This window comes from Oncorhynchus gorbuscha, unplaced genomic scaffold, assembly GCF_021184085.1.
Source record: "Oncorhynchus gorbuscha isolate QuinsamMale2020 ecotype Even-year unplaced genomic scaffold, OgorEven_v1.0 Un_scaffold_1016, whole genome shotgun sequence".
NCBI classification, from domain to species: domain Eukaryota; kingdom Metazoa; phylum Chordata; class Actinopteri; order Salmoniformes; family Salmonidae; genus Oncorhynchus; species Oncorhynchus gorbuscha.
This window is the reverse complement of record NW_025745929.1, coordinates 92,501-117,915: the sequence shown is the minus strand read 5'-3', so window position 1 is coordinate 117,915 and position 25,415 is coordinate 92,501. Positions and strand designations below refer to the sequence as shown.

Sequence of the window (25,415 nt, the reverse complement as noted above, 5' to 3'; positions counted from 1 at the left end):
ACAGAGACGTTTCTATAGTAGAACAGGCCTGAATGTTCTCTCATTCTTCAACAAAGACGTTTCTATAGTAGAACAGGCCTGAATGTCCTCTCATTCTTAAACCTGTGTTTAATTCATATTATTAAAATAAATACATGTTTCTACCTGTGTTTAATTAATATTATTAATTTATCATGATTTAAATACATGTCTCTACCTGTGTTTAATTAATATATCATGATTTAAATACATGTCTCTACCTGTGTTTAATTAATATATCATGATTTAAATACATGTCTCTACCTGTGTTTAATTAATATATCATGATTTAAATACATGTCTCTACCTGTGTTTAATTAATATATCATGATTTAAATACATGTCTCTACCTGTGTTTAATTAATATATCATGATTTAAATACATGTCTCTACCTGTGTTTAATTAATATATCATGATTTAAATACATGTCTCTACCTGTGTTTAATTAATATATCATGATTTAAATACATGTCTCTACCTGTGTTTAATTAATATATCATGATTTAAATACATGTCTCTACCTGTGTTTAATTAATATATCATGATTTAAATACATGTCTCTACCTGTGTTTAATTAATATATCATGATTTAAATACATGTCTCTACCTGTGTTTAATTAATATATCATGATTTAAATACATGTCTCTACCTGTGTTTAATTAATATATCATGATTTAAATACATGTCTCTACCTGTGTTTAATTAATATATCATGATTTAAATACATGTCTCTACCTGTGTTTAATTAATATATCATGATTTAAATACATGTCTCTACCTGTGTTTAATTAATATATCATGATTTAAATACATGTCTCTACCTGTGTTTAATTAATATATCATGATTTAAATACATGTCTCTACCTGTGTTTAATTAATATATCATGATTTAAATTTAAATACATGTCTCTACCTGTGTTTAATTAATATATCATGATTTAAATACATGTCTCTACCTGTGTTTAATTAATATATCATGATTTAAATACATGTCTCTACCTGTGTTTAATTAATATATCATGATTTAAATACATGTCTCTACCTGTGTTTAATTAATATATCATGATTTAAATACATGTCTCTACCTGTGTTTAATTAATATATCATGATTTAAATACATGTCTCTACCTGTGTTTAATTAATATATCATGATTTAAATACATGTCTCTACCTGTGTTTAATTAATATATCATGATTTAAATACATGTCTCTACCTGTGTTTAATTAATATATCATGATTTAAATACTGTGTTTAATTAATATATCATGATTTAAATACATGTCTCTACCTGTGTTTAATTAATATATCATGATTTAAATACATGTCTCTACCTGTGTTTAATTAATATATCATGATTTAAATACATGTCTCTACCTGTGTTTAATTAATATATCATGATTTAAATACATGTCTCTACCTGTGTTTAATTCATATATATTATTAACTTTGTAGGTCAGAAAATACATGTCTCTACCTGTGTTTAATTAATATATCATGATTTAAATACATGTTACCTTGGTGACACCTGGAACAGACTGGACTTCTTCATCGTTATCATCGGGTCAGTGTTGGACAACACACACACACACACACACACACACACACACACACACACACACACACACACACACACACACACACACACACACACACACACACACACACACACACACACACACACACAAACTCACTGGTCTAAACCTAGTGCTGAACTAAACCTAGTCCTGAACTAAACCTAGTGCTGAACTAAACCTAGTCCTGGACTAAACCTAGTCCTGAACTAAACCTAGTTCTGAACTAAACCTAGTGCTGAACTAAACCTAGTCCTGAACTAAACCTAGTCCTGGACTAAACCTAGTTCTGAACTAAACCTAGTGCTGAACTAAACCTAGTCCTGAACTAAACCTAGTCCTGGACTAAACCTAGTCCTGAACTAAACCTAGTGCTGAACTAAACCTAGTCCTGGACTAAACCTAGTCCTGAACTAAACCTAGTGCTGAACTAAACCTAGTCCTGCTGAACTAAACCTAGTGCTGAACTAAACCTAGTCCTGAACTAAACCTAGTCCTGAACTAAACCTAGTGCTGAACTAAACCTAGTCCTGGACTAAACCTAGTCCTGAACTAAACCTAGTCCTGGACTAAACCTAGTCCTGAACTAAACCTAGTCCTGCTGAACTAAACCTAGTCCTGAACTAAACCTAGTCCTGAACTAAACCTAGTGCTGAACTAAACCTAGTCCTGAACTAAACCTAGTGCTGAACTAAACCTAGTCCTGAACTAAACCTAGTCCTGGACTAAACCTAGTCCTGGACTAAACCTAGTCCTGAACTAAACCTAGTGCTGAACTAAACCTAGTGCTGAACTAAACCTAGTCCTGGACTAAACCTAGTCCTGAACTAAACCTAGTGCTGAACTAAACCTAGTCCTGCTGAACTAAACCTAGTGCTGAACTAAACCTAGTGCTGAACTAAACCTAGTCCTGCTGAACTAAACCTAGTGCTGAACTAAACCTAGTCCTGCTGAACTAAACCTAGTCCTGAACTAAACCTAGTCCTGCTGAACTAAACCTAGTCCTGGACTAAACCTAGTCCTGAACTAAACCTAGTGCTGAACTAAACCTAGTGCTGAACTAAACCTAGTGCTGAACTAAACCTAGTGCTGAACTAAACCTAGTCCTGCTGAACTAAACCTAGTGCTGAACTAAACCTAGTCCTGAACTAAACCTAGTCCTGAACTAAACCTAGTCCTGAACTAAACCTAGTCCTGAACTAAACCTAGTCCTGGACTAAACCTAGTCCTGCTGAACTAAACCTAGTCCTGAACTAAACCTAGTCCTGAACTAAACCTAGTCCTGGACTAAACCTAGTCCTGCTGAACTAAACCTAGTCCTGGACTAAACCTAGTGCTGAACTAAACCTAGTGCTGAACTAAACCTAGTGCTGAACTAAACCTAGTCCTGAACTAAACCTAGTCCTGCTGAACTAAACCTAGTGCTGAACTAAACCTAGTCCTGGACTAAACCTAGTCCTGAACTAAACCTAGTCCTGAACTAAACCTAGTCCTGAACTAAACCTAGTCCTGGTCTAAACCTAGTCCTGAACTAAACCTAGTCCTGCTGAACTAAACCTAGTGCTGAACTAAACCTAGTACTGAACTAAACCTAGTCCTGAACTAAACCTAGTGCTGAACTAAACCTAGTCCTGGACTAAACCTAGTCCTGAACTAAACCTAGTCCTGGTCTAAACCTAGTCCTGGACTAAACCTAGTCCTGGACTAAACCTAGTCCTGGACTAAACCTAGTCCTGGACTAAACCTAGTCCTGAACTAAACCTAGTGCTGAACTAAACCTAGTCCTGAACTAAACCTAGTCCTGAACTAAACCTAGTCCTGGTCTAAACCTAGTCCTGGACTAAACCTAGTCCTGGACTAAACCTAGTCCTGAACTAAACCTAGTGCTGAACTAAACCTAGTCCTGAACTAAACCTAGTCCTGAACTAAACCTAGTCCTGAACTAAACCTAGTCCTGAACTAAACCTAGTCCTGCTGAACTAAACCTAGTCCTGAACTAAACCTAGTCCTGGACTAAACCTAGTCCTGAACTAAACCTAGTCCTGCTGAACTAAACCTAGTCCTGAACTAAACCTAGTCCTGGACTAAACCTAGTCCTGAACTAAACCTAGTGCTGAACTAAACCTAGTCCTGCTGAACTAAACCTAGTGCTGAACTAAACCTAGTCCTGAACTAAACCTAGTGCTGAACTAAACCTAGTCCTGAACTAAACCTAGTGCTGAACTAAACCTAGTGCTGAACTAAACCTAGTCCTGAACTAAACCTAGTCCTGAACTAAACCTAGTCCTGGACTAAACCTAGTCCTGGTCTAAACCTAGTCCTGGACTAAACCTAGTCCTGGACTAAACCTAGTGCTGAACTAAACCTAGTCCTGAACTAAACCTAGTGCTGAACTAAACCTAGTCCTGGTCTAAACCTAGTCCTGGACTAAACCTAGTGCTGAACTAAACCTAGTCCTGGTCTAAACCTAGTCCTGGACTAAACCTAGTGCTGAACTAAACCTAGTGCTGAACTAAACCTAGTCCTGGTCTAAACCTAGTCCTGGACTAAACCTAGTGCTGAACTAAACCTAGTGCTGAACTAAACCTAGTCCTGGACTAAACCTAGTCCTGAACTAAACCTAGTGCTGAACTAAACCTAGTGCTGAACTAAACCTAGTCCTGGACTAAACCTAGTCCTGAACTAAACCTAGTGCTGAACTAAACCTAGTCCTGCTGAACTAAACCTAGTGCTGAACTAAACCTAGTGCTGAACTAAACCTAGTGCTGAACTAAACCTAGTCCTGGTCTAAACCTAGTCCTGAACTAAACCTAGTGCTGAACTAAACCTAGTCCTGGACTAAACCTAGTGCTGAACTAAACCTAGTCCTGAACTAAACCTAGTGCTGAACTAAACCTAGTCCTGGTCTAAACCTAGTCCTGAACTAAACCTAGTGCTGAACTAAACCTAGTCCTGGTCTAAACCTAGTCCTGGACTAAACCTAGTGCTGAACTAAACCTAGTGCTGAACTAAACCTAGTCCTGGTCTAAACCTAGTCCTGGACTAAACCTAGTGCTGAACTAAACCTAGTGCTGAACTAAACCTAGTCCTGAACTAAACCTAGTCCTGAACTAAACCTAGTCCTGAACTAAACCTAGTCCTGGACTAAACCTAGTCCTGGTCTAAACCTAGTCCTGGACTAAACCTAGTCCTGGACTAAACCTAGTCCTGAACTAAACCTAGTGCTGAACTAAACCTAGTCCTGAACTAAACCTAGTCCTGAACTAAACCTAGTGCTGAACTAAACCTAGTCCTGAACTAAACCTAGTGCTGAACTAAACCTAGTCCTGAACTAAACCTAGTCCTGAACTAAACCTAGTCCTGAACTAAACCTAGTCCTGGACTAAACCTAGTCCTGAACTAAACCTAGTCCTGAACTAAACCTAGTCCTGGACTAAACCTAGTCCTGGACTAAACCTAGTCCTGAACTAAACATAGTCCTGAACTAAACCTAGTCCTGGACTAAACCTAGTGCTGAACTAAACCTAGTCCTGAACTAAACCTAGTGCTGAACTAAACCTAGTCCTGGACTAAACCTAGTCCTGAACTAAACCTAGTGCTGAACTAAACCTAGTCCTGAACTAAACCTAGTCCTGGACTAAACCTAGTCCTGAACTAAACCTAGTCCTGAACTAAACCTAGTGCTGAACTAAACCTAGTCCTGAACTAAACCTAGTGCTGAACTAAACCTAGTCCTGGACTAAACCTAGTCCTGAACTAAACCTAGTCCTGGACTAAACCTAGTCCTGAACTAAACCTAGTCCTGGACTAAACCTAGTGCTGAACTAAACCTAGTCCTGGACTAAACCTAGTCCTGAACTAAACCTAGTGCTGAACTAAACCTAGTCCTGCTGAACTAAACCTAGTCCTGAACTAAACCTAGTCCTGGACTAAACCTAGTGCTGAACTAAACCTAGTCCTGGACTAAACCTAGTCCTGAACTAAACCTAGTCCTGAACTAAACCTAGTCCTGGACTAAACCTAGTCCTGGACTAAACCTAGTCCTGCTGAACTAAACCTAGTCCTGGACTAAACCTTGTCCTGAACTAAACCTAGTCCTGAACTAAACCTAGTCCTGAACTAAACCTAGTCCTGGACTAAACCTAGTCCTGGACTAAACCTAGTGCTGAACTAAACCTAGTCCTGGACTAAACCTAGTCCTGGACTAAACCTAGTCCTGAACTAAACCTAGTCCTGGACTAAACCTAGTCCTGAACTAAACCTAGTGCTGAACTAAACCTAGTGCTGAACTAAACCTAGTCCTGAACTAAACCTAGTGCTGAACTAAACCTAGTGCTGGACTAAACCTAGTGCTGGACTAAACCTAGTCCTGAACTAAACCTAGTCCTGCTGAACTAAACCTAGTGCTGAACTAAACCTAGTCCTGAACTACACCTAGTGCTGAACTAAACCTAGTCCTGGACTAAACCTAGTGCTGGACTAAACCTAGTCCTGAACTAAACCTAGTCCTGCTGAACTAAACCTAGTGCTGAACTAAACCTAGTCCTGAACTACACCTAGTGCTGAACTAAACCTAGTCCTGGACTAAACCTAGTCCTGAACTACACCTAGTGCTGAACTAAACCTAGTCCTGGACTAAACCTAGTGCTGAACTAAACCTAGTCCTGGACTAAACCTAGTCCTGGACTAAACCTAGTGCTGAACTAAACCTAGTCCTGGACTAAACCTAGTCCTGGACTAAACCTAGTCCTGAACTAAACCTAGTCCTGGACTAAACCTAGTCCTGAACTAAACCTAGTGCTGAACTAAACCTAGTGCTGAACTAAACCTAGTCCTGAACTAAACCTAGTCCTGCTGAACTAAACCTAGTGCTGAACTAAACCTAGTGCTGAACTAAACCTAGTGCTGAACTAAACCTAGTCCTGAACTAAACCTAGTCCTGCTGAACTAAACCTAGTGCTGAACTAAACCTAGTCCTGAACTAAACCTAGTGCTGGACTAAACCTAGTGCTGAACTAAACCTAGTCCTGAACTAAACCTAGTCCTGCTGAACTAAACCTAGTGCTGGACTAAACCTAGTCCTGAACTAAACCTAGTCCTGCTGAACTAAACCTAGTGCTGAACTAAACCTAGTCCTGAACTACACCTAGTGCTGAACTAAACCTAGTCCTGGACTAAACCTAGTCCTGAACTACACCTAGTGCTGAACTAAACCTAGTCCTGGACTAAACCTAGTGCTGAACTAAACCTAGTCCTGAACTAAACCTAGTGCTGAACTAAACCTAGTCCTGAACTAAACCTAGTCCTGGACTAAACCTAGTCCTGGACTAAACCTAGTCCTGAACTACACCTAGTCCTGAACTAAACCTAGTGCTGAACTAAACCTAGTGCTGAACTATACCTAGTCCTGAACTAAACCTAGTCCTGGTCTAAACCTAGTCCTGGACTAAACCTAGTGCTGAACTAAACCTAGTCCTGAACTAAACCTAGTCCTGAACTAAACCTAGTCCTGCTGAACTAAACCTAGTCCTGGACTAAACCTAGTCCTGGACTAAACCTAGTCCTGAACTAAACCTAGTCCTGAACTAAACCTAGTCCTGGACTAAACCTAGTCCTGAACTAAACCTAGTCCTGCTGAACTAAACCTAGTCCTGAACTAAACCTAGTCCTGAACTAAACCTAGTCCTGGACTAAACCTAGTCCTGAACTAAACCTAGTCCTGGACTACACCTAGTGCTGAACTAAACCTAGTGCTGAACTAAACCTAGTCCTGAACTAAAAGGCTTGTGTTTCCTAGATGCAGATTAAACCTAGTCCTGGACTAAACCTAGTCCTGAACTAAACCTAGTCCTGGACTAAACCACACACACACACACACTGGTCTAAACCTAGTGCTGAACTAAACCTAGTGCTGAACTAAACCTAGTCCTGAACTAAACCTAGTCCTGCTGAACTAAACCTAGTCCTGAACTAAACCTAGTCCTGAACTAAACCTAGTCCTGGACTAAACCTAGTCCTGAACTAAACCTAGTCCTGAACTAAAAGGCTTGGGTTTCCTAGACGCAGATTAGTCCTGGAATAAAAATATATTTGAGAATAGCCTTAATCTGTGTCTGGGGAAACCTTCCCTTAGTGAGTGGAGGTTAATTGACAGGGTTCAGAGGTCAGGGTTAAACTGAGTTTCCTTTCTCTCTCCTCAGGATGTTGGAGTACTCTCTAGACGGACACAACGTCAGCCTATCAGCCATCAGGACTGTCAGGGTGCTCCGCCCACTACGAGCCATCAACAGAGTACCCAGTGAGCACCTCTCTGTCTGTCTGTTGTACACAGTATGCACTCAATAGTATGTAGTATGATGAGTACCCAGTATGTACTCAATAGTATGATGAGTACCCAGTATGTACTCAATAGTATGATGAGTACCCAGTATGTCCTCAATAGTATGTAGTATGATGAGTACCCAGTATGTACTCAATAGTGTGTAGTATGATGAGTACACAGTATGTCCTCAATACTGTCTAGTATGATGAGTACCCAGTATGTCCTCAATAGTATGTAGTATGATGAGTACCCAGTATGTACTCAATAGTGTGTAGTATGATGAGTACACAGTATGTCCTCAATACTGTCTAGTATGATGAGTACCCAGTATGTCCTCAATAGTATGTAGTATGATGAGTACCCAGTATGTACTCAATACTGTCTAGTATGATGAGTACCCAGTATGTACTCAATAGTATGATGAGTACCCAGTATGTCCTCAATAGTGTGTGGTATGATGAGTACCCAGTATGTCCTCAATAGTGTGTAGTATGATGAGTACCCAGTATGTACTCAATAGTATGATGAGTACCCAGTATGTACTCAATAGTATGTAGTATGATGAGTACCCAGTATGTACTCAATAGTATGTAGTATGATGAGTACCCAGTATGTCCTCAATAGTATGATGAGTACCCAGTATGTACTCAATAGTATGTAGTATGATGAGTACCCAGTATGTACTCAATAGTGTGTAGTATAATGAGTACCCAGTATGTACTCAATAGTATGTAGTATGATGAGTACCCAGTATGTACTCAATAGTATGTAGTATGATGAGTACCCAGTATGTACTCAATAGTGTGTAGTATAATGAGTACCCAGTATGTCCTCAATAGTGTGTAGCATGATCATACTCTCTCTCTCTCTCTCTCTCTCTCTCTCTCTCTCTCTCTCTCTCTCTCTCTCTCTCTCTCTCTCTCTGTCTCTCTCTCTCTCTCTCTCTCTCTGTCTCTCTCTCTGTCTCTCTCTCTCTCTCTCTCTCTCTCTCTCTCTCTCTCTCTCTCTCTCTCTCTCTCTCTCTCTCTCTCTCTCTCTCTCTCTCTCTCTCTCTCTCTCTCTCTCTCTCTCTCTCTCTCTGTCTCTCTCTCTCTCTCTCTCTCTCTCTCTCTCTCTCTCTCTCTCTCTCTCTCTCTCTCTCTCTCTCTCTCTCTCTCTCTCTCTCTCCCATAATGCATCTCTCAGTGATGTGTGTGTGTTTCTGTGTGTAGGTATGCGTATCCTGGTGACTCTGCTCCTAGACACTCTCCCCATGCTGGGGAACGTTCTGGCACTCTGTTTCTTTGTCTTCTTCATCTTCGGCATCGTGGGCGTGCAGCTGTGGGCGGGGCTACTGAGGAACAGGTGCTTCATGGGAGAAGACTTCACAACGTAAGAATATTGTACCCTAACACACTGACACACACACACACACACACACAACCTGACACACTGACACACTGACACACACTGACACACACACACACACACACACACACACACACACACACACACACACACACACACACACACACACACACACACACACACACACACACACACACACACACACACACACACACACACACACACACACACACACACAACCTAACAACACAGACAATCAACACGTCTGGTGAACAGGTCATGGTTCCATGGGGGGGGGGAGACAGAGAGAGAGAGGAGAGGTAGATCAGGCCAGGTAGATCCTAGGGCTCAGGTCCTCTGAGACAGAGATGGGAGAATTGAGCACACGCAGGCAGGAAAATTACACCAATCAACACGTCTGGTGAACAGGTCAGGTTCCATGGGGGGGGGGAGACAGTGAGAGAGAAAGAGAGAGAGAGGGAGAGGTAGATCCTAGGGCTCAGGTGCTCTGAGACAGAGATGGGAGAATTAAGCAGGCAGGAGAATTACACCTGATAGGACAGACTGTCTCCACGGCTCATAGACTATTGCAGCTACTACAGGTACTGGAGGCCTGAGACAGAGGGGATCGGGGGACACTGGCCCCAGACAGGGCCAACCAGGCAGGATATAACCCCACCAACGTTGCCCAAGCACAGCCCCTCACCACCAAAGAGAAATCAACAAGGCAGTAACTACCCTGAGACAAGGCCGAGTACAGCCCACGGAGATCTCCTCCACCGCACAAGCCCCCTGAGGACAGGAAGGATGGAAGGGCACGCCAGTGACTCAGCCCCCGTAATAGGGACAGAGAATCCCAGTGGGAGAGAGGGGAACTGGCCAGGCAGAGACAGCCGTTAACCTTCGCACCCCCTGGGCCAGACGACACTCAATCATACGGATGAGATGAGTCTTCAGTAAAGACTTCAAGGTTGAGACCGAGTTTGCGTCTCTGACATGGGTAGGCAGACCGTTCCATAAAAACGGAGCTCTATAGGAGAAAGCCCTGCCTCCAGCTGTTTGCTTAGAAATTCTAGGGACAGTTAGGAGGCCTGCGTCTTGTGACCGTAGCGTACGTGTAGGTATGTACGACAGGACCAAATCAGAGAGATGGGTAGGAGCAAGCCCATGTAATGCTTTGTAGGTTAGCAGTAAAACCTTGAAATCAGCCCTTGCCTTGACAGGAAGCCAGTGTAGGGAGGCTAGCAGTAATAGTAATAGTAATATGATCAAATTAACAATCTAATCAAGATCCTAGCAGCCGTGTTTAGCACTAACTAAAGTTTATTTATCCGGGTAGCCCGGAAAGTAGATCATTGCGATGACCAAAATGTTGAATATTTTCTGACTTCCAGGTCCGAATTCAGGGAAAGAGGAACGCTGTACAGACTTCATAACTAGAACCTTTAAAAGACGAGACTTCCACCTTTGCAGGAGGGGAATACGGTCACGATGATACACTACTATATAGCCAACTGACATTTACTCCTGAGGTGCTGACCTGTTACGGTCACTATGAAAAGACAACTGACATTTACTCCTGAGGTGCTGACCTGACTGGCCACCCCTCATAGCCTGGTTCCTCTCTAGGTTTATAATCTCCACCCCTCATAGCCCGGTTCCTCTCTAGGTTTATAATCTCCACCCGGCACAGCCAGAAGAGGACTGGCCACCCCTCATAGCCTGGTTCCTCTCTAGGTTATAATCTCCACCCGGTACAGCCAGAAGAGGACTGGCCACCCCTCATAGCCTGGTTCCTCTCTAGTTTATAATCTCCACCCGGCACAGCCAGAAGAGGACTGGCCACCCCACATAGCCTGGTTTATAATCTCCACCCCTCATAGCCTGGTTCCTCTCTAGGTTTATAATCTCCACCCAGCACAGCCAGAAGAGGACTGGCCACCCCTCATAGCCTGGTTCCTCTCTACCCAGTACAGCTAGAAGAGGACTGGCCACCCCTCATAGCCTGGTACCTTTCTACCCAGTACAGCCAGAAGAGGACTGGCCACCCCTCATAGCCTGGTTCCTCTCTACCCAGTACAGCCAGAAGAGGACTGGCCACCCCTCATAGCATGGTTCCTCTATACCCAGTACAGCTAGAAGAGGACTGGCCACCCCTCATAGCCTGGTTCCTCTCTACCCAGTACAGCCAGAAGAGGACTGGCCACCCCTCATAGCATGGTTCCTCTCTACCCAGTACAGCCAGAAGAGGACTGGCCACCCCTCATAGCCTGGTTCCTCTCTACCCAGTACAGCCAGAAGAGGACTGGCCACCCCCTCATAGCCTGGTTCCTCTCTAGGTTTCTTCCTAGGTTTTGCACTTTCTAGGGAGTTTTTCCTAGCCACCGTGCTTCTACACCTGCATTGCTTGCTGTTTGGGGTTTTAGGCTGTGTTTCTGTACAGCACTTTGAGATATCAGCTGATGTACGAAGGGCTATATAAATACATTGGAGGAGAGGCCTCATTTAAAATGGTAAATTCATCAGGTTTAAGCCATGTTTCAGTCAGGCCAAACACATCAAGATTATGATCAGTGAATAGTTCATTGACTATAACTGCCTTGGTGGTCCTTCTGTAGCTCAGTTGGTAGAGCATGGCGCTTGTAACGCCAGGGTAGTGGGTTCGATTCCCGGGACCACCCATACGTAGAATGTATGCACACATGACTGTAAGTCGCTTTGGATAAAAGCGTCTGCTAAATGGCATATATTAAGTAAGGGATCTAACATTAAGTAGCCCTAATTTGAGATGTGAGGTATCATGATCTGATTCAATAATCTAGTGAGATTTCTAAGACGAACACTACCGCGTTTAGTTTTGCCTGCCCTACATCGAGGCATAGACACGGGTCTCAATGGGGATAGCTGAGCTGACTACACTGACTGTGCTAGTGGCAGACTCCACTAAGCTGGCAGGCTGACAGGCTGGCTAACAGCCTGCTGCCTGGCCTGCACCCTATTTCATTGTGGAGCTAGGGGAGTTAGAGCCCTGTCTATGTTGGTAGATAAGATGAGAGCACCCCTCCAGCTCGGATGGAGTCCGTCACTCGTCAGCAGGTCAGGCTTGGTCCTGTTTGTGGGCGAGTCCCAGAAAGAGGGCCAATTATCTACAAATTCTATCTTTTGGGAGGGGCAGAAACCAGTTTTCAACCAGCGATTGAGTTGTGAGACTCTGCTGTAGAGCTCATCACTCCCCCTAACAGGGAGGGGGCCAGAGACTCTGCTGTAGAGCTCATCACTCCCCCTAACAGGGAGGGGGAGGGGGCCATGAGACTCTGCTGTAGTGCTCATCACTCCCCCTAACAGGGAGGGGGCCATGAGACTCTGCTGTAGTGCTCATCACTCCCCCTAACAGGGAGGGGGAGGGGGCCAGAGACTCTGCTGTAGTGCTCATCACTCCCCCTAACAGGGAGGGGGCCATGAGACTCTGCTGTAGTGCTCATCACTCCCCCTAACAGGGAGGGGGCCATGAGACTCTGCTGTAGTGCTCATCACTCCCCCTAACAGGGAGGGGGCCATGAGACTCTGCTGTAGTGCTCATCACTCCCTCTAACAGGGAGGGGGCCATGAGACTCTGCTGTAGTGCTCATCACTCCCCCTAACAGGGAGGGGGAGGGGGCCATGAGACTCTGCTGTAGTGCTCATCACTCCCTCTAACAGGGAGGGGGAGGGGGCCATGAGACTCTGCTGTAGAGCTCATCACTCCCCTAACAGGGAGGGGAGGGGGCCATGAGACTCTGCTGTAGTGCTCATCACTCCCCCTAACAGGGAGGGGAGGGGGCCATGAGACTCTGCTGTAGTGCTCATCACTCCCCCTAACAGGGAGGGGGCCATGAGACTCTGCTGTAGTGCTCATCACTCCCCCTAACAGGGAGGGGGCCAGAGACTCTGCTGTAGTGCTCATCACTCCCCCTAACAGGGAGGGGGAGGGGGCCATGAGACTCTGCTGTAGTGCTCATCACTCCCCCTAACAGGGAGGGGGAGGGGGCCATGAGACTCTGCTGTAGTGCTCATCACTCCCCCTAACAGGGAGGGGGCCAGAGACTCTGCTGTAGTGCTCATCACTCCCCCTAACAGGGAGGGGGAGGGGCCAGAGACTCTGCTGTAGTGCTCATCACTCCCCCTAACAGGGAGGGGGCCAGAGACTCTGCTGTAGTGCTCATCACTCCCCCTAACAGGGAGGGGGCCAGAGACTCTGCTGTAGTGCTCATCACTCCCCCTAACAGGGAGGGGGCCAGAGACTCTGCTGTAGTGCTCATCACTCCCCCTAACAGGGAGGGGGCCAGAGACTCTGCTGTAGTGCTCATCACTCCCCCTAACAGGGAGGGGGGAGGGGGCATGAGACTCTGCTGTAGTGCTCATCACTCCCCTAACAGGGAGGGGGCCATGAGACTCTGCTGTAGTGCTCATCACTCCCCCCTAACAGGGAGGGGGCCATGAGACTCTGCTGTAGTGCTCATCACTCCCCCTAACAGGGAGGGGGCCATGAGACTCTGCTGTAGAGCTCATCACTCCCCTAACAGGGAGGGGCCATGAGACTCTGGGGCCAGGGAGGGGGCCAGAGACTCTGCTGTAGTGCTCATCACTCCCCCTAACAGGGAGGGGGAGGGGGCCATGAGACTCTGCTGTAGTGCTCATCACTCCCCCTAACAGGGAGGGGAGGGGGCCATGAGACTCTGCTGTAGTGCTCATCACTCCCCCTAACAGGGAGGGGGAGGGGGCCATGAGACTCTGCTGTAGTGCTCATCACTCCCCTAACAGGGAGGGGGCCATGAGACTCTGCTGTAGTGCTCATCACTCCCCCTAACAGGGAGGGGGAGGGGGCCATGAGACTCTGCTGTAGTGCTCATCACTCCCCCTAACAGGGAGGGGGCCATGAGACTCTGCTGTAGTGCTCATCACTCCCCCTAACAGGGAGGGGGAGGGGGCCATGAGACTCTGCTGTAGTGCTCATCACTCCACCTAACAGGGAGGGGGCCAGAGACTCTGCTGTAGTGCTCATCACTCCCCCTAACAGGGAGGGGGAGGGGGCCATGAGACTCTGCTGTAGAGCTCATCACTCCCCCTAACAGGGAGGGGGCCATGAGACTCTGCTGTAGTGCTCATCACTCCCCCTAACAGGGAGGGGGCCATGAGACTCTGCTGTAGTGCTCATCACTCCCCCTAACAGGGAGGGGGCCATGAGACTCTGCTGTAGTGCTCATCACTCCCCCTAACAGGGAGGGGGAGGGGGCCATGAGACTCTGCTGTAGAGCTCATCACTTCCCCTAACAGGGAGGGGGAGGGGGCCATGAGACTCTGCTGTAGTGCTCATCACTCCCCCTAACAGGGAGGGGGAGGGGGCCATGAGACTCTGCTGTAGTGCTCATCACTCCCCCTAACAGGGAGGGGGCCATGAGACTCTGCTGTAGTGCTCATCACTCCCCCTAACAGGGAGGGGGCCATGAGACTCTGCTGTAGTGCTCATCACTCCCCCTAACAGGGAGGGGGCCATGAGACTCTGCTGTAGTGCTCATCACTCCCCCTAACAGGGAGGGGGCCATGAGACTCTGCTGTAGTGCTCATCACTCCCCCTAACAGGGAGGGGGCCATGAGACTCTGCTGTAGTGCTCATCACTCCCCCTAACAGGGAGGGGGAGGGGGCCAGAGACTCTGCTGTAGTGCTCATCACTCCCCCTAACAGGGAGGGGGAGGGGGCCAGAGACTCTGCTGTAGTGCTCATCACTCCCACTAACAGGGAGGGGGAGGGGGCCATGAGACTCTGCTGTAGAGCTCATCACTCCCCCTAACAGGGAGGGGGCCATGAGACTCTGCTGTAGTGCTCATCACTCCCCTAACAGGGAGGGGGAGGGGGCCATGAGACTCTGCTGTAGTGCTCATCACTCCCCCTAACAGGGAGGGGGCCATGAGACTCTGCTGTAGTGCTCATCACTCCCCTAACAGGGAGGGGGCCAGAGACTCTGCTGTAGTGCTCATCACTCCCCTAACAGGGAGGGGACCATGAGACTCTGCTGTAGTGCTCATCACTCCCCCTAACAGGGAGGGGGAGGGGGCCATGAGACTCTGCTGTAGTGCTCATCACTCCCCCTAACAGGGAGGGGGAGGGGGCCATGAGACTCTGCTGTAGAGCTCATCACTCCCCTAACAGGGAGGGGGCCATGAGACTCTGCTGTAGTGCTCATCACTCCCCTAACAGGGAGGGGGCCATGAGACTCTGCTGTAGAGCTCATCACTCCCCCTAACAGGGAGGGGGCCATGAGACTCTGCTGTAGTGCTCATCACTCCCCCTAACAGGGAGGGGGAGGGGGCCATGAGACTCTGCTGTAGAGCTCATCACTCCCCCTAACAGGGAGGGGGCCAGAGACTCTGCTGTAGTGCTCATCACTCCCCCTAACAGGGAGGGGGCCATGAGACTCTGCTGTAGTGCTCCTCACTCCCCTAACAGGGAGGGGCCATGAGACTCTGCTGTAGAGCTCATCACTCCCCCCCTAACAGGGAGGGGGCCATGAGACTCTGCTGTAGTGCTCATCACTCCCCCTAACAGGGAGGGGGAGGGGGCCATGAGACTCTGCTGTAGAGCTCATCACTCCCCCTAACAGGGAGGGGGCCATGAGACTCTGCTGTAGAGCTCATCACTCCCCCTAACAGGGAGGGGGCCAGAGACTCTGCTGTAGTGCTCATCACTCCCCCTAACAGGGAGGGGGAGGGGGCCATGAGACTCTGCTGTAGTGCTCATCACTCCCCCTAACAGGGAGGGGGAGGGGGCCATGAGACTCTGCTGTAGTGCTCATCACTCCCCCTAACAGGGAGGGGGAGGGGGCCATGAGACTCTGCTGTAGTGCTCATCACTCCCCCTAACAGGGAGGGGGCCATGAGACTCTGCTGTAGTGCTCAACACTCCCCCTAACAGGGAGGGGGAGGGGGCCATGAGACTCTGCTGTAGTGCTCATCACTCCCCCTAACAGGGAGGGGGCCAGAGACTCTGCTGTAGTGCTCATCACTCCCCTAACAGGGAGGGGGAGGGGGCCATGAGACTCTGCTGTAGAGCTCATCACTCCCCTAACAGGGAGGGGGCCATGAGACTCTGCTGTAGTGCTCATCACTCCCCTAACAGGGAGGGGGCCATGAGACTCTGCTGTAGTGCTCATCACTCCCCTAACAGGGAGGGGGAGGGGGCCATGAGACTCTGCTGTAGAGCTCATCACTCCCCCTAACAGGGAGGGGGCCATGAGACTCTGCTGTAGTGCTCATCACTCCCCCTAACAGGGAGGGGGAGGGGGCCATGAGACTCTGCTGTAGTGCTCATCACTCCCCCTAACAGGGAGGGGGCCATGAGACTCTGCTGTAGTGCTCATCACTCCCCCTAACAGGGAGGGGGCCATGAGACTCTGCTGTAGTGCTCATCACTCCCCCTAACAGGGAGGGGGCCATGAGACTCTGCTGTAGTGCTCATCACTCCCCCTAACAGGGAGGGGGCCATGAGACTCTGCTGTAGTGCTCATCACTCCCCCTAACAGGGAGGGGGCCATGAGACTCTGCTGTAGTGCTCATCACTCCCCCTAACAGGGAGGGGGAGGGGGCCAGAGACTCTGCTGTAGAGCTCATCACTCCCCCTAACAGGGAGGGGGCCATGAGACTCTGCTGTAGTGCTCATCACTCCCCCTAACAGGGAGGGGGAGGGGGCCAGAGACTCTGCTGTAGTGCTCATCACTCCCCCTAACAGGGAGGGGGAGGGGGCCAGAGACTCTGCTGTAGTGCTCATCACTCCCACTAACAGGGAGGGGGAGGGGGCCATGAGACTCTGCTGTAGAGCTCATCACTCCCCCTAACAGGGAGGGGGCCATGAGGCTCTGCTGTAGTGCTCATCACTCCCCTAACAGGGAGGGGGGAGGGGGCCATGAGACTCTGCTGTAGTGCTCATCACTCCCCTAACAGGGAGGGGGCCATGAGACTCTGCTGTAGTGCTCATCACTCCCCCTAACAGGGAGGGGGCCAGAGACTCTGCTGTAGTGCTCATCACTCCCCTAACAGGGAGGGGGCCATGAGACTCTGCTGTAGAGCTCATCACTATCCCTAACAGGGAGGGGAGGGGGCCATGAGACTCTGCTGTAGTGCTCATCACTCCCCTAACAGGGAGGGGAGGGGGCCATGAGACTCTGCTGTAGTGCTCATCACTCCCCCTAACAGGGAGGGGGAGGGGGCCATGAGACTCTGCTGTAGAGCTCATCACTCCCCTAACAGGGAGGGGGCCAGAGACTCTGCTGTAGTGCTCATCACTCCCCCTAACAGGGAGGGGAGGGGGCCATGAGACTCTGCTGTAGTGCTCATCACTCCCCTAACAGGGAGGGGGCCATGAGACTCTGCTGTAGTGCTCATCACTCCCCCTAACAGGGAGGGGGCAAGAGACTCTGCTGTAGTGCTCATCACTCCCCTAACAGGGAGGGGGAGGGGGCCATGAGACTCTGCTGTAGTGCTCATCACTCCCCCTAACAGGGAGGGGAGGGGGCCATGAGACTCTGCTGTAGTGCTCATCACTCCCCCTAACAGGGAGGGGGCAAGAGACTCTGCTGTAGTGCTCATCACTCCCCCTAACAGGGAGGGGAGGGGGCCAGAGACTCTGCTGTAGTGCTCATCACTCCCCCTAACAGGGAGGGGGCCAGAGACTCTGCTGTAGTGCTCATCACTCCCCTAACAGGGAGGGGAGGGGGCCATGAGACTCTGCTGTAGTGCTCATCACTCCCCCTAACAGGGAGGGGGAGGGGGCCATGAGACTCTGCTGTAGAGCTCATCACTCCCCCTAACAGGGAGGGGGCCAGAGGTCTGCTGTAGTGCTCATCACTCCCCCTAACAGGGAGGGGGCCAGAGACTCTGCTGTAGTGCTCATCACTCCCCCTAACAGGGAGGGGGCCAGAGACTCTGCTGTAGTGCTCATCACTCCCCCTAACAGGGAGGGGGCCAGAGACTCTGCTGTAGTGCTCATCACTCCCCTAACAGGGAGGGGGCCATGAGACTCTGCTGTAGTGCTCATCACTCCCCTAACAGGGAGGGGGCCATGAGACTCTGCTGTAGTGCTCATCACTCCCCCTAACAGGGAGGGGGCCATGAGACTCTGCTGTAGAGCTCATCACTCCCCTAACAGGGAGGGGGCCATGAGACTCTGCTGTAGTGCTCATCACTCCCCCTAACAGGGAGGGGGGGGGCCATGAGACTCTGCTGTAGAGCTCATCACTCCCCTAACAGGGAGGGGGCCATGAGACTCTGCTGTAGAGCTCATCACTCCCCTAACAGGGAGGGGGCCAGAGACTCTGCTGTAGTGCTCATCACTCCCCCTAACAGGGAGGGGAGGGGGCCATGAGACTCTGCTGTAGTGCTCATCACTCCCCCTAACAGGGAGGGGAGGGGCCATGAGACTCTGCTGTAGTGCTCATCACTCCCCTAACAGGGAGGGGAGGGGGCCATGAGACTCTGCTGTAGTGCTCATCACTCCCCTAACAGGGAGGGGGCCATGAGACTCTGCTGTAGTGCTCATCACTCCCCTAACAGGGAGGGGAGGGGGCCATGAGACTCTGCTGTAGTGCTCATCACTCCCCTAACAGGGAGGGGGCCATGAGACTCTGCTGTAGTGCTCATCACTCCCCCTAACAGGGAGGGGAGGGGGCCATGAGACTCTGCTGTAGTGCTCATCACTCCCCCTAACAGGGAGGGGGCCAGAGACTCTGCTGTAGTGCTCATCACTCCCCCTAACAGGGAGGGGGAGGGGGCCATGAGACTCTGCTGTAGAGCTCATCACTCCCCCTAACAGGGAGGGGGCCATGAGACTCTGCTGTAGTGCTCATCACTCCCCCTAACAGGGAGGGGGCCATGAGACTCTGCTGTAGTGCTCATCACTCCCCCTAACAGGGAGGGGGCCATGAGACTCTGCTGTAGTGCTCATCACTCCCCCTAACAGGGAGGGGGAGGGGCCATGAGACTCTGCTGTAGAGCTCATCACTCCCCTAACAGGGAGGGGGCCATGAGACTCTGCTGTAGTGCTCATCACTCCCCCTAACAGGGAGGGGGAGGGGGCCATGAGACTCTGCTGTAGAGCTCATCACTTCCCCCTAACAGGGAGGGGGAGGGGGCCATGAGACTCTGCTGTAGTGCTCATCACTCCCCCTAACAGGGAGGGGGAGGGGGCCATGAGACTCTGCTGTAGTGCTCATCACTCCCCTAACAGGGAGGGGGCCATGAGACTCTGCTGTAGTGCTCATCACTCCCCTAACAGGGAGGGGGCCATGAGACTCTGCTGTAGTGCTCATCACTCCCCTAACAGGGAGGGGGCCATGAGACTCTGCTGTAGTGCTCATCACTCCCCCTAACAGGGAGGGGGCCATGAGACTCTGCTGTAGTGCTCATCACTCCCCTAACAGGGAGGGGGCCATGAGACTCTGCTGTAGTGCTCATCACTCCCCTAACAGGGAGGGGAGGGGGCCAGAGACTCTGCTGTAGAGCTCATCACTCCCCCTAACAGGGAGGGGGCCATGAGACTCTGCTGTAGTGCTCATCACTCCCCCTAACAGGGAGGGGGAGGGGCCAGAGACTCTGCTGTAGTGCTCATCACTCCCCTAACAGGGAGGGGAGGGGGCCAGAGACTCTGCTGTAGTGCTCATCACTCCCACTAACAGGGAGGGGAGGGGGCCATGAGACTCTGCTGTAGAGCTCATCACTCCCCTAACAGGGAGGGGGCCATGAGACTCTGCTGTAGTGCTCATCACTCCCCTAACAGGGAGGGGGAGGGGGCCATGAGACTCTGCTGTAGTGCTCATCACTCCCCCTAACAGGGAGGGGGCCATGAGACTCTGCTGTAGTGCTCATCACTCCCCCTAACAGGGAGGGGGCCAGAGACTCTGCTGTAGTGCTCATCACTCCCCCTAACAGGGAGGGGGCCATGAGACTCTGCTGTAGAGCTCATCACTATCCCTAACAGGGAGGGGGAGGGGGCCATGAGACTCTGCTGTAGTGCTCATCACTCCCCCTAACAGGGAGGGGGAGGGGGCCATGAGACTCTGCTGTAGTGCTCATCACTCCCCCTAACAGGGAGGGGGAGGGGGCCATGAGACTCTGCTGTAGAGCTCATCACTCCCCCTAACAGGGAGGGGGCCAGAGACTCTGCTGTAGTGCTCATCACTCCCCCTAACAGGGAGGGGGAGGGGGCCATGAGACTCTGCTGTAGTGCTCATCACTCCCCCTAACAGGGAGGGGGCCATGAGACTCTGCTGTAGTGCTCATCAGTCCCCCTAACAGGGAGGGGGCCATGAGACTCTGCTGTAGTGCTCATCACTCCCCCTAACAGGGAGGGGGCCATGAGACTCTGCTGTAGTGCTCATCACTCCCCCTAACAGGGAGGGGAGGGGGCCATGAGACTCTGCTGTAGTGCTCATCACTCCCCCTAACAGGGAGGGGGAGGGGGCCATGAGACTCTGCTGTAGTGCTCATCACTCCCCCTAACAGGGAGGGGGAGGGGGCCATGAGACTCTGCTGTAGTGCTCATCACTCCCCCTAACAGGGAGGGGGAGGGGGCCATGAGACTCTGCTGTAGAGCTCATCACTCCCCCTAACAGGGAGGGGGCCATGAGACTCTGCTGTAGTGCTCATCACTCCCCCTAACAGGGAGGGTGAGGGGGCCATGAGACTCTGCTGTAGTGCTCATCACTCCCCCTAACAGGGAGGGGGAGGGGGCCATGAGACTCTGCTGTAGTGCTCATCACTCCCCCTAACAGGGAGGGGGCCATGAGACTCTGCTGTAGTGCTCATCACTCCCCTAACAGGGAGGGGGCCATGAGACTCTGCTGTAGTGCTCATCACTCCCCCTAACAGGGAGGGGGAGGGGGCCATGAGACTCTGCTGTAGTGCTCATCACTCCCCCTAACAGGGAGGGGGCCATGAGACTCTGCTGTAGTGCTCATCACTCCCCTAACAGGGAGGGGGCCAGAGACTCTGTTGTAGTGCTCATCACTCCCCCTAACAGGGAGGGGGCCATGAGACTCTGCTGTAGTGCTCATCACTCCCCCTAACAGGGAGGGGGCCATGAGACTCTGCTGTAGTGCTCATCACTCCCCCTAACAAGGAGGGGGAGGGGGCCATGAGACTCTGCTGTAGTGCTCATCACTCCCTAACAGGGAGGGGGAGGGGGCCATGAGACTCTGCTGTAGTGCTCATCACTCCCCTAACAGGGAGGGGGCCATGAGACTCTGCTGTAGAGCTCATCACTCCCCCTAACAGGGAGGGGGCCATGAGACTCTGCTGTAGTGCTCATCACTCCCCTAACAGGGAGGGGAGGGGGCCATGAGACTCTGCTGTAGTGCTCATCACTCCCCCTAACAGGGAGGGGGCCAGAGACTCTGCTGTAGTGCTCATCACTCCCCCTAACAGGGAGGGGGAGGGGGCCATGAGACTCTGCTGTAGTGCTCATCACTCCCCCTAACAGGGAGGGGGCCAGAGACTCTGCTGTAGTGCTCATCACTCCCCCTAACAGGGAGGGGGCCAGAGACTCTGCTGTAGTGCTCATCACTCCCCTAACAGGGAGGGGGCCATGAGACTCTGCTGTAGTGCTCATCACTCCCCCTAACAGGGAGGGGGAGGGGGCCATGAGACTCTGCTGTAGTGCTCATCACTCCCCCTAACAGGGAGGGGGCCATGAGACTCTGCTGTAGAGCTCATCACTCCCCCTAACAGGGAGGGGGCCATGAGACTCTGCTGTAGTGCTCATCACTCCCCCTAACAGGGAGGGGGAGGGGGCCATGAGACTCTGCTGTAGTGCTCATCACTCCCTAACAGGGAGGGGAGGGGGCCAGAGACTCTGCTGTAGTGCTCATCACTCCCCTAACAGGGAGGGGGAGGGGGCCATGAGACTCTGCTGTAGTGCTCATCACTCCCCCTAACAGGGAGGGGGCCAGAGACTCTGCTGTAGTGCTCATCACTCCCCCTAACAGGGAGGGGGCCAGAGACTCTGCTGTAGTGCTCATCACTCCCCCTAACAGGGAGGGGGCCAGAGACTCTGCTGTAGAGCTCATCACTCCCCCTAACAGGGAGGGGGCCAGAGACTCTGCTGTAGTGCTCATCACTCCCCCTAACAGGGAGGGGGCCATGAGACTCTGCTGTAGTGCTCATCACTCCCCCTAACAGGGAGGGGGCCATGAGACTCTGCTGTAGTGCTCATCACTCCCCCTAACAGGGAGGGGGAGGGGGCCATGAGACTCTGCTGTAGAGCTCATCACTCCCCCTAACAGGGAGGGGGCCAGAGACTCTGCTGTAGTGCTCATCACTCCCCCTAACAGGGAGGGGGCCATGAGACTCTGCTGTAGAGCTCATCACTCCCCCTAACAGGGAGGGGGAGGGGGCCAGAGACTCTGCTGTAGTGCTCATCACTCCCCCTAACAGGGAGGGGGAGGGGGCCAGAGACTCTGCTGTAGAGCTCATCACTCCCCCTAACAGGGAGGGGGCCATGAGACTCTGCTGTAGTGCTCATCACTCCCCCTAACAGGGAGGGGGCCATGAGACTCTGCTGTAGTGCTCATCACTCCCCCTAACAGGGAGGGGGCCAGAGACTCTGCTGTAGTGCTCATCACTCCCCCTAACAGGGAGGGGGCCAGAGACTCTGCTGTAGTGCTCATCACTCCCCCTAACAGGGAGGGGGCCAGAGACTCTGCTGTAGAGCTCATCACTCCCCCTAACAGGGAGGGGGCCATGAGACTCTGCTGTAGTGCTCATCACTCCCCCTAACAGGGAGGGGGCCAGAGACTCTGCTGTAGAGCTCATCACTCCCCCTAACAGGGAGGGGGCCAGAGACTCTGCTGTAGTGCTCATCACTCCCCCTAACAGGGAGGGGGCCATGAGACTCTGCTGTAGTGCTCATCACTCCCCCTAACAGAGAGGGGGCCATGAGACTCTGCTGTAGTGCTCATCACTCCCCCTAACAGGGAGGGGGAGGGGGCCATGAGACTCTGCTGTAGAGCTCATCACTCCCCCTAACAGGGAGGGGGCCAGAGACTCTGCTGTAGTGCTCATCACTCCCCCTAACAGGGAGGGGGCCATGAGACTCTGCTGTAGAGCTCATCACTCCCCCTAACAGGGAGGGGGAGGGGGCCAGAGACTCTGCTGTAGTGCTCATCACTCCCCCTAACAGGGAGGGGGAGGGGGCCAGAGACTCTGCTGTAGAGCTCATCACTCCCCCTAACAGGGAGGGGGCCATGAGACTCTGCTGTAGTGCTCATCACTCCCCCTAACAGGGAGGGGGCCATGAGACTCTGCTGTAGTGCTCATCACTCCCCCTAACAGGGAGGGGGCCAGAGACTCTGCTGTAGTGCTCATCACTCCCCCTAACAGGGAGGGGGCCATGAGACTCTGCTGTAGTGCTCATCACTCCCCCTAACAGGGAGGGGGAGGGGGCCATGAGACTCTGCTGTAGTGCTCATCACTCCCCCTAACAGGGAGGGGGCCATGAGACTCTGCTGTAGTGCTCATCACTCCCCCTAACAGGGAGGGGGCCAGAGACTCTGCTGTAGTGCTCATCACTCCCCCTAACAGGGAGGGGGCCAGAGACTCTGCTGTAGTGCTCATCACTCCCCCTAACAGGGAGGGGGCCATGAGACTCTGCTGTAGTGCTCATCACTAGAGACATTAGACTGGAGGTTCAGGAGGGTAGACTAAAGACAGACTAGGGGTTCAGGAGGGTAGACTAAAGACAGACTAGAGGTTCAGGAGGGTAGACTAAAGACAGACTAGAGGTTCAGGAGGGTAGACTAAAGACAGACTAGAGGTTGAGGAGGGTAGACTAAATACAGACTAGAGGTTCAGGAGGTTAGACTACAGACATTAGACTAGAGGTTCAGGAGGGTAGACTAAAGACAGGCTAGAGGTTCAGGAGTGTAGACTAGAGACATTAGACTAGAGGTTCAGGAGGGTAGACTACAGACATTAGACTAGAGGTTGAGGAGGGTAGACTAGAGACAGACTAGAGGTTCAGGAGGGTAGACTAGAGACAGACTAGAGGTTCAGGAGGATAGACTAAAGACAGACTAGAGGTTCAGGAGGGTAGACTAGAGACATTAGACTGGAGGTTCAGGAGGGTAGACTAAAGACATTAGACTAGAGGTTCAGGAGGGTAGACTAGAGACAGACTAGAGGTTCAGGAGGGTAGACTAAAGACAGACTAGAGGTTCAGGAGGGTAGACTAGAGGTTCAGGAGGGTAGACTAGAGACAGACTAGAGGTTGAGGAGGGTAGACTAGAGACATTAGACTGGAGGTTCAGGAGGGTAGACTAAAGACAGACTAGAGGTTCAGGAGGGTAGACTAAAGACAGACTAGGGGTTCAGGAGGGTAGACTAAAGACAGACTAGAGGTTCAGGAGGGTAGACTAAAGACAGACTACAGGTTCAGGAGGGTAGACTAAAGACAGACTAGAGGTTGAGGAGGGTAGACTAAATACAGACTAGAGGTTCAGGAGGTTAGACTACAGACATTAGACTAGAGGTTCAGGAGGGTAGACTAAAGACAGACTAGAGGTTCAGGAGGGTAGACTAGAGACATTAGACTAGAGGTTCAGGAGGGTAGACTAGAGACAGACTAAAGGTTCAGGAGGATAGACTAAAGACAGACTAGAGGTTGAGGAGGGTAGTCTAAAGACAGACTAGAGGTTCAGGAGGGTAGACTAAAGACATTAGACTAGAGGTTCAGGAGGGTAGACTAGAGACAGACTAGAGGTTCAGGAGGATAGACTAAAGACAGACTAGAGGTTCAGGAGGGTAGACTAGAGACAGACTAGAGGTTCAGGAGGGTAGACTAAAGACAGACTAGAGGTTGAGGAGGGTAGACTAGAGACATTAGACTAGAGGTTCAGGAGGGTAGACTAGAGACATTAGACTACAGACATTAGACTAGAGGTTCAGGAGGGTAGACTAGAGACATTAGACTAGAGGTTCAGGAGGGTAGACTACAGACATTAGACTAGAGATATTGAACAGCATTAGTTCTGGAGGGTAGACTAGAGACAGACTAGAGGTTGAGGAGGGTAGACTAGAGACATTAGACTAGAGGTTCAGGAGGGTAGACTAGAGACAGACTAGATGTTCAGGAG

At 50.9% G+C, this 25,415-nt stretch overlaps 1 protein-coding gene across 1 annotated transcript in view; it reads left to right on the top strand.

Moving 5' to 3' along the window:
- LOC124020997 (voltage-dependent T-type calcium channel subunit alpha-1H-like) overlaps positions 1-25,415 on the top strand; it is a gene marked incomplete at its 3' end in the record, with an annotated part of 212,184 nt that overhangs the window by 96,028 nt on the left and 90,741 nt on the right. The window contains 3 exon segments of the mRNA XM_046336312.1: positions 1,528-1,582; positions 7,793-7,890; positions 9,126-9,285. Coding sequence (XP_046192268.1) covers positions 1,528-1,582; positions 7,793-7,890; positions 9,126-9,285 — 313 coding nt within the window.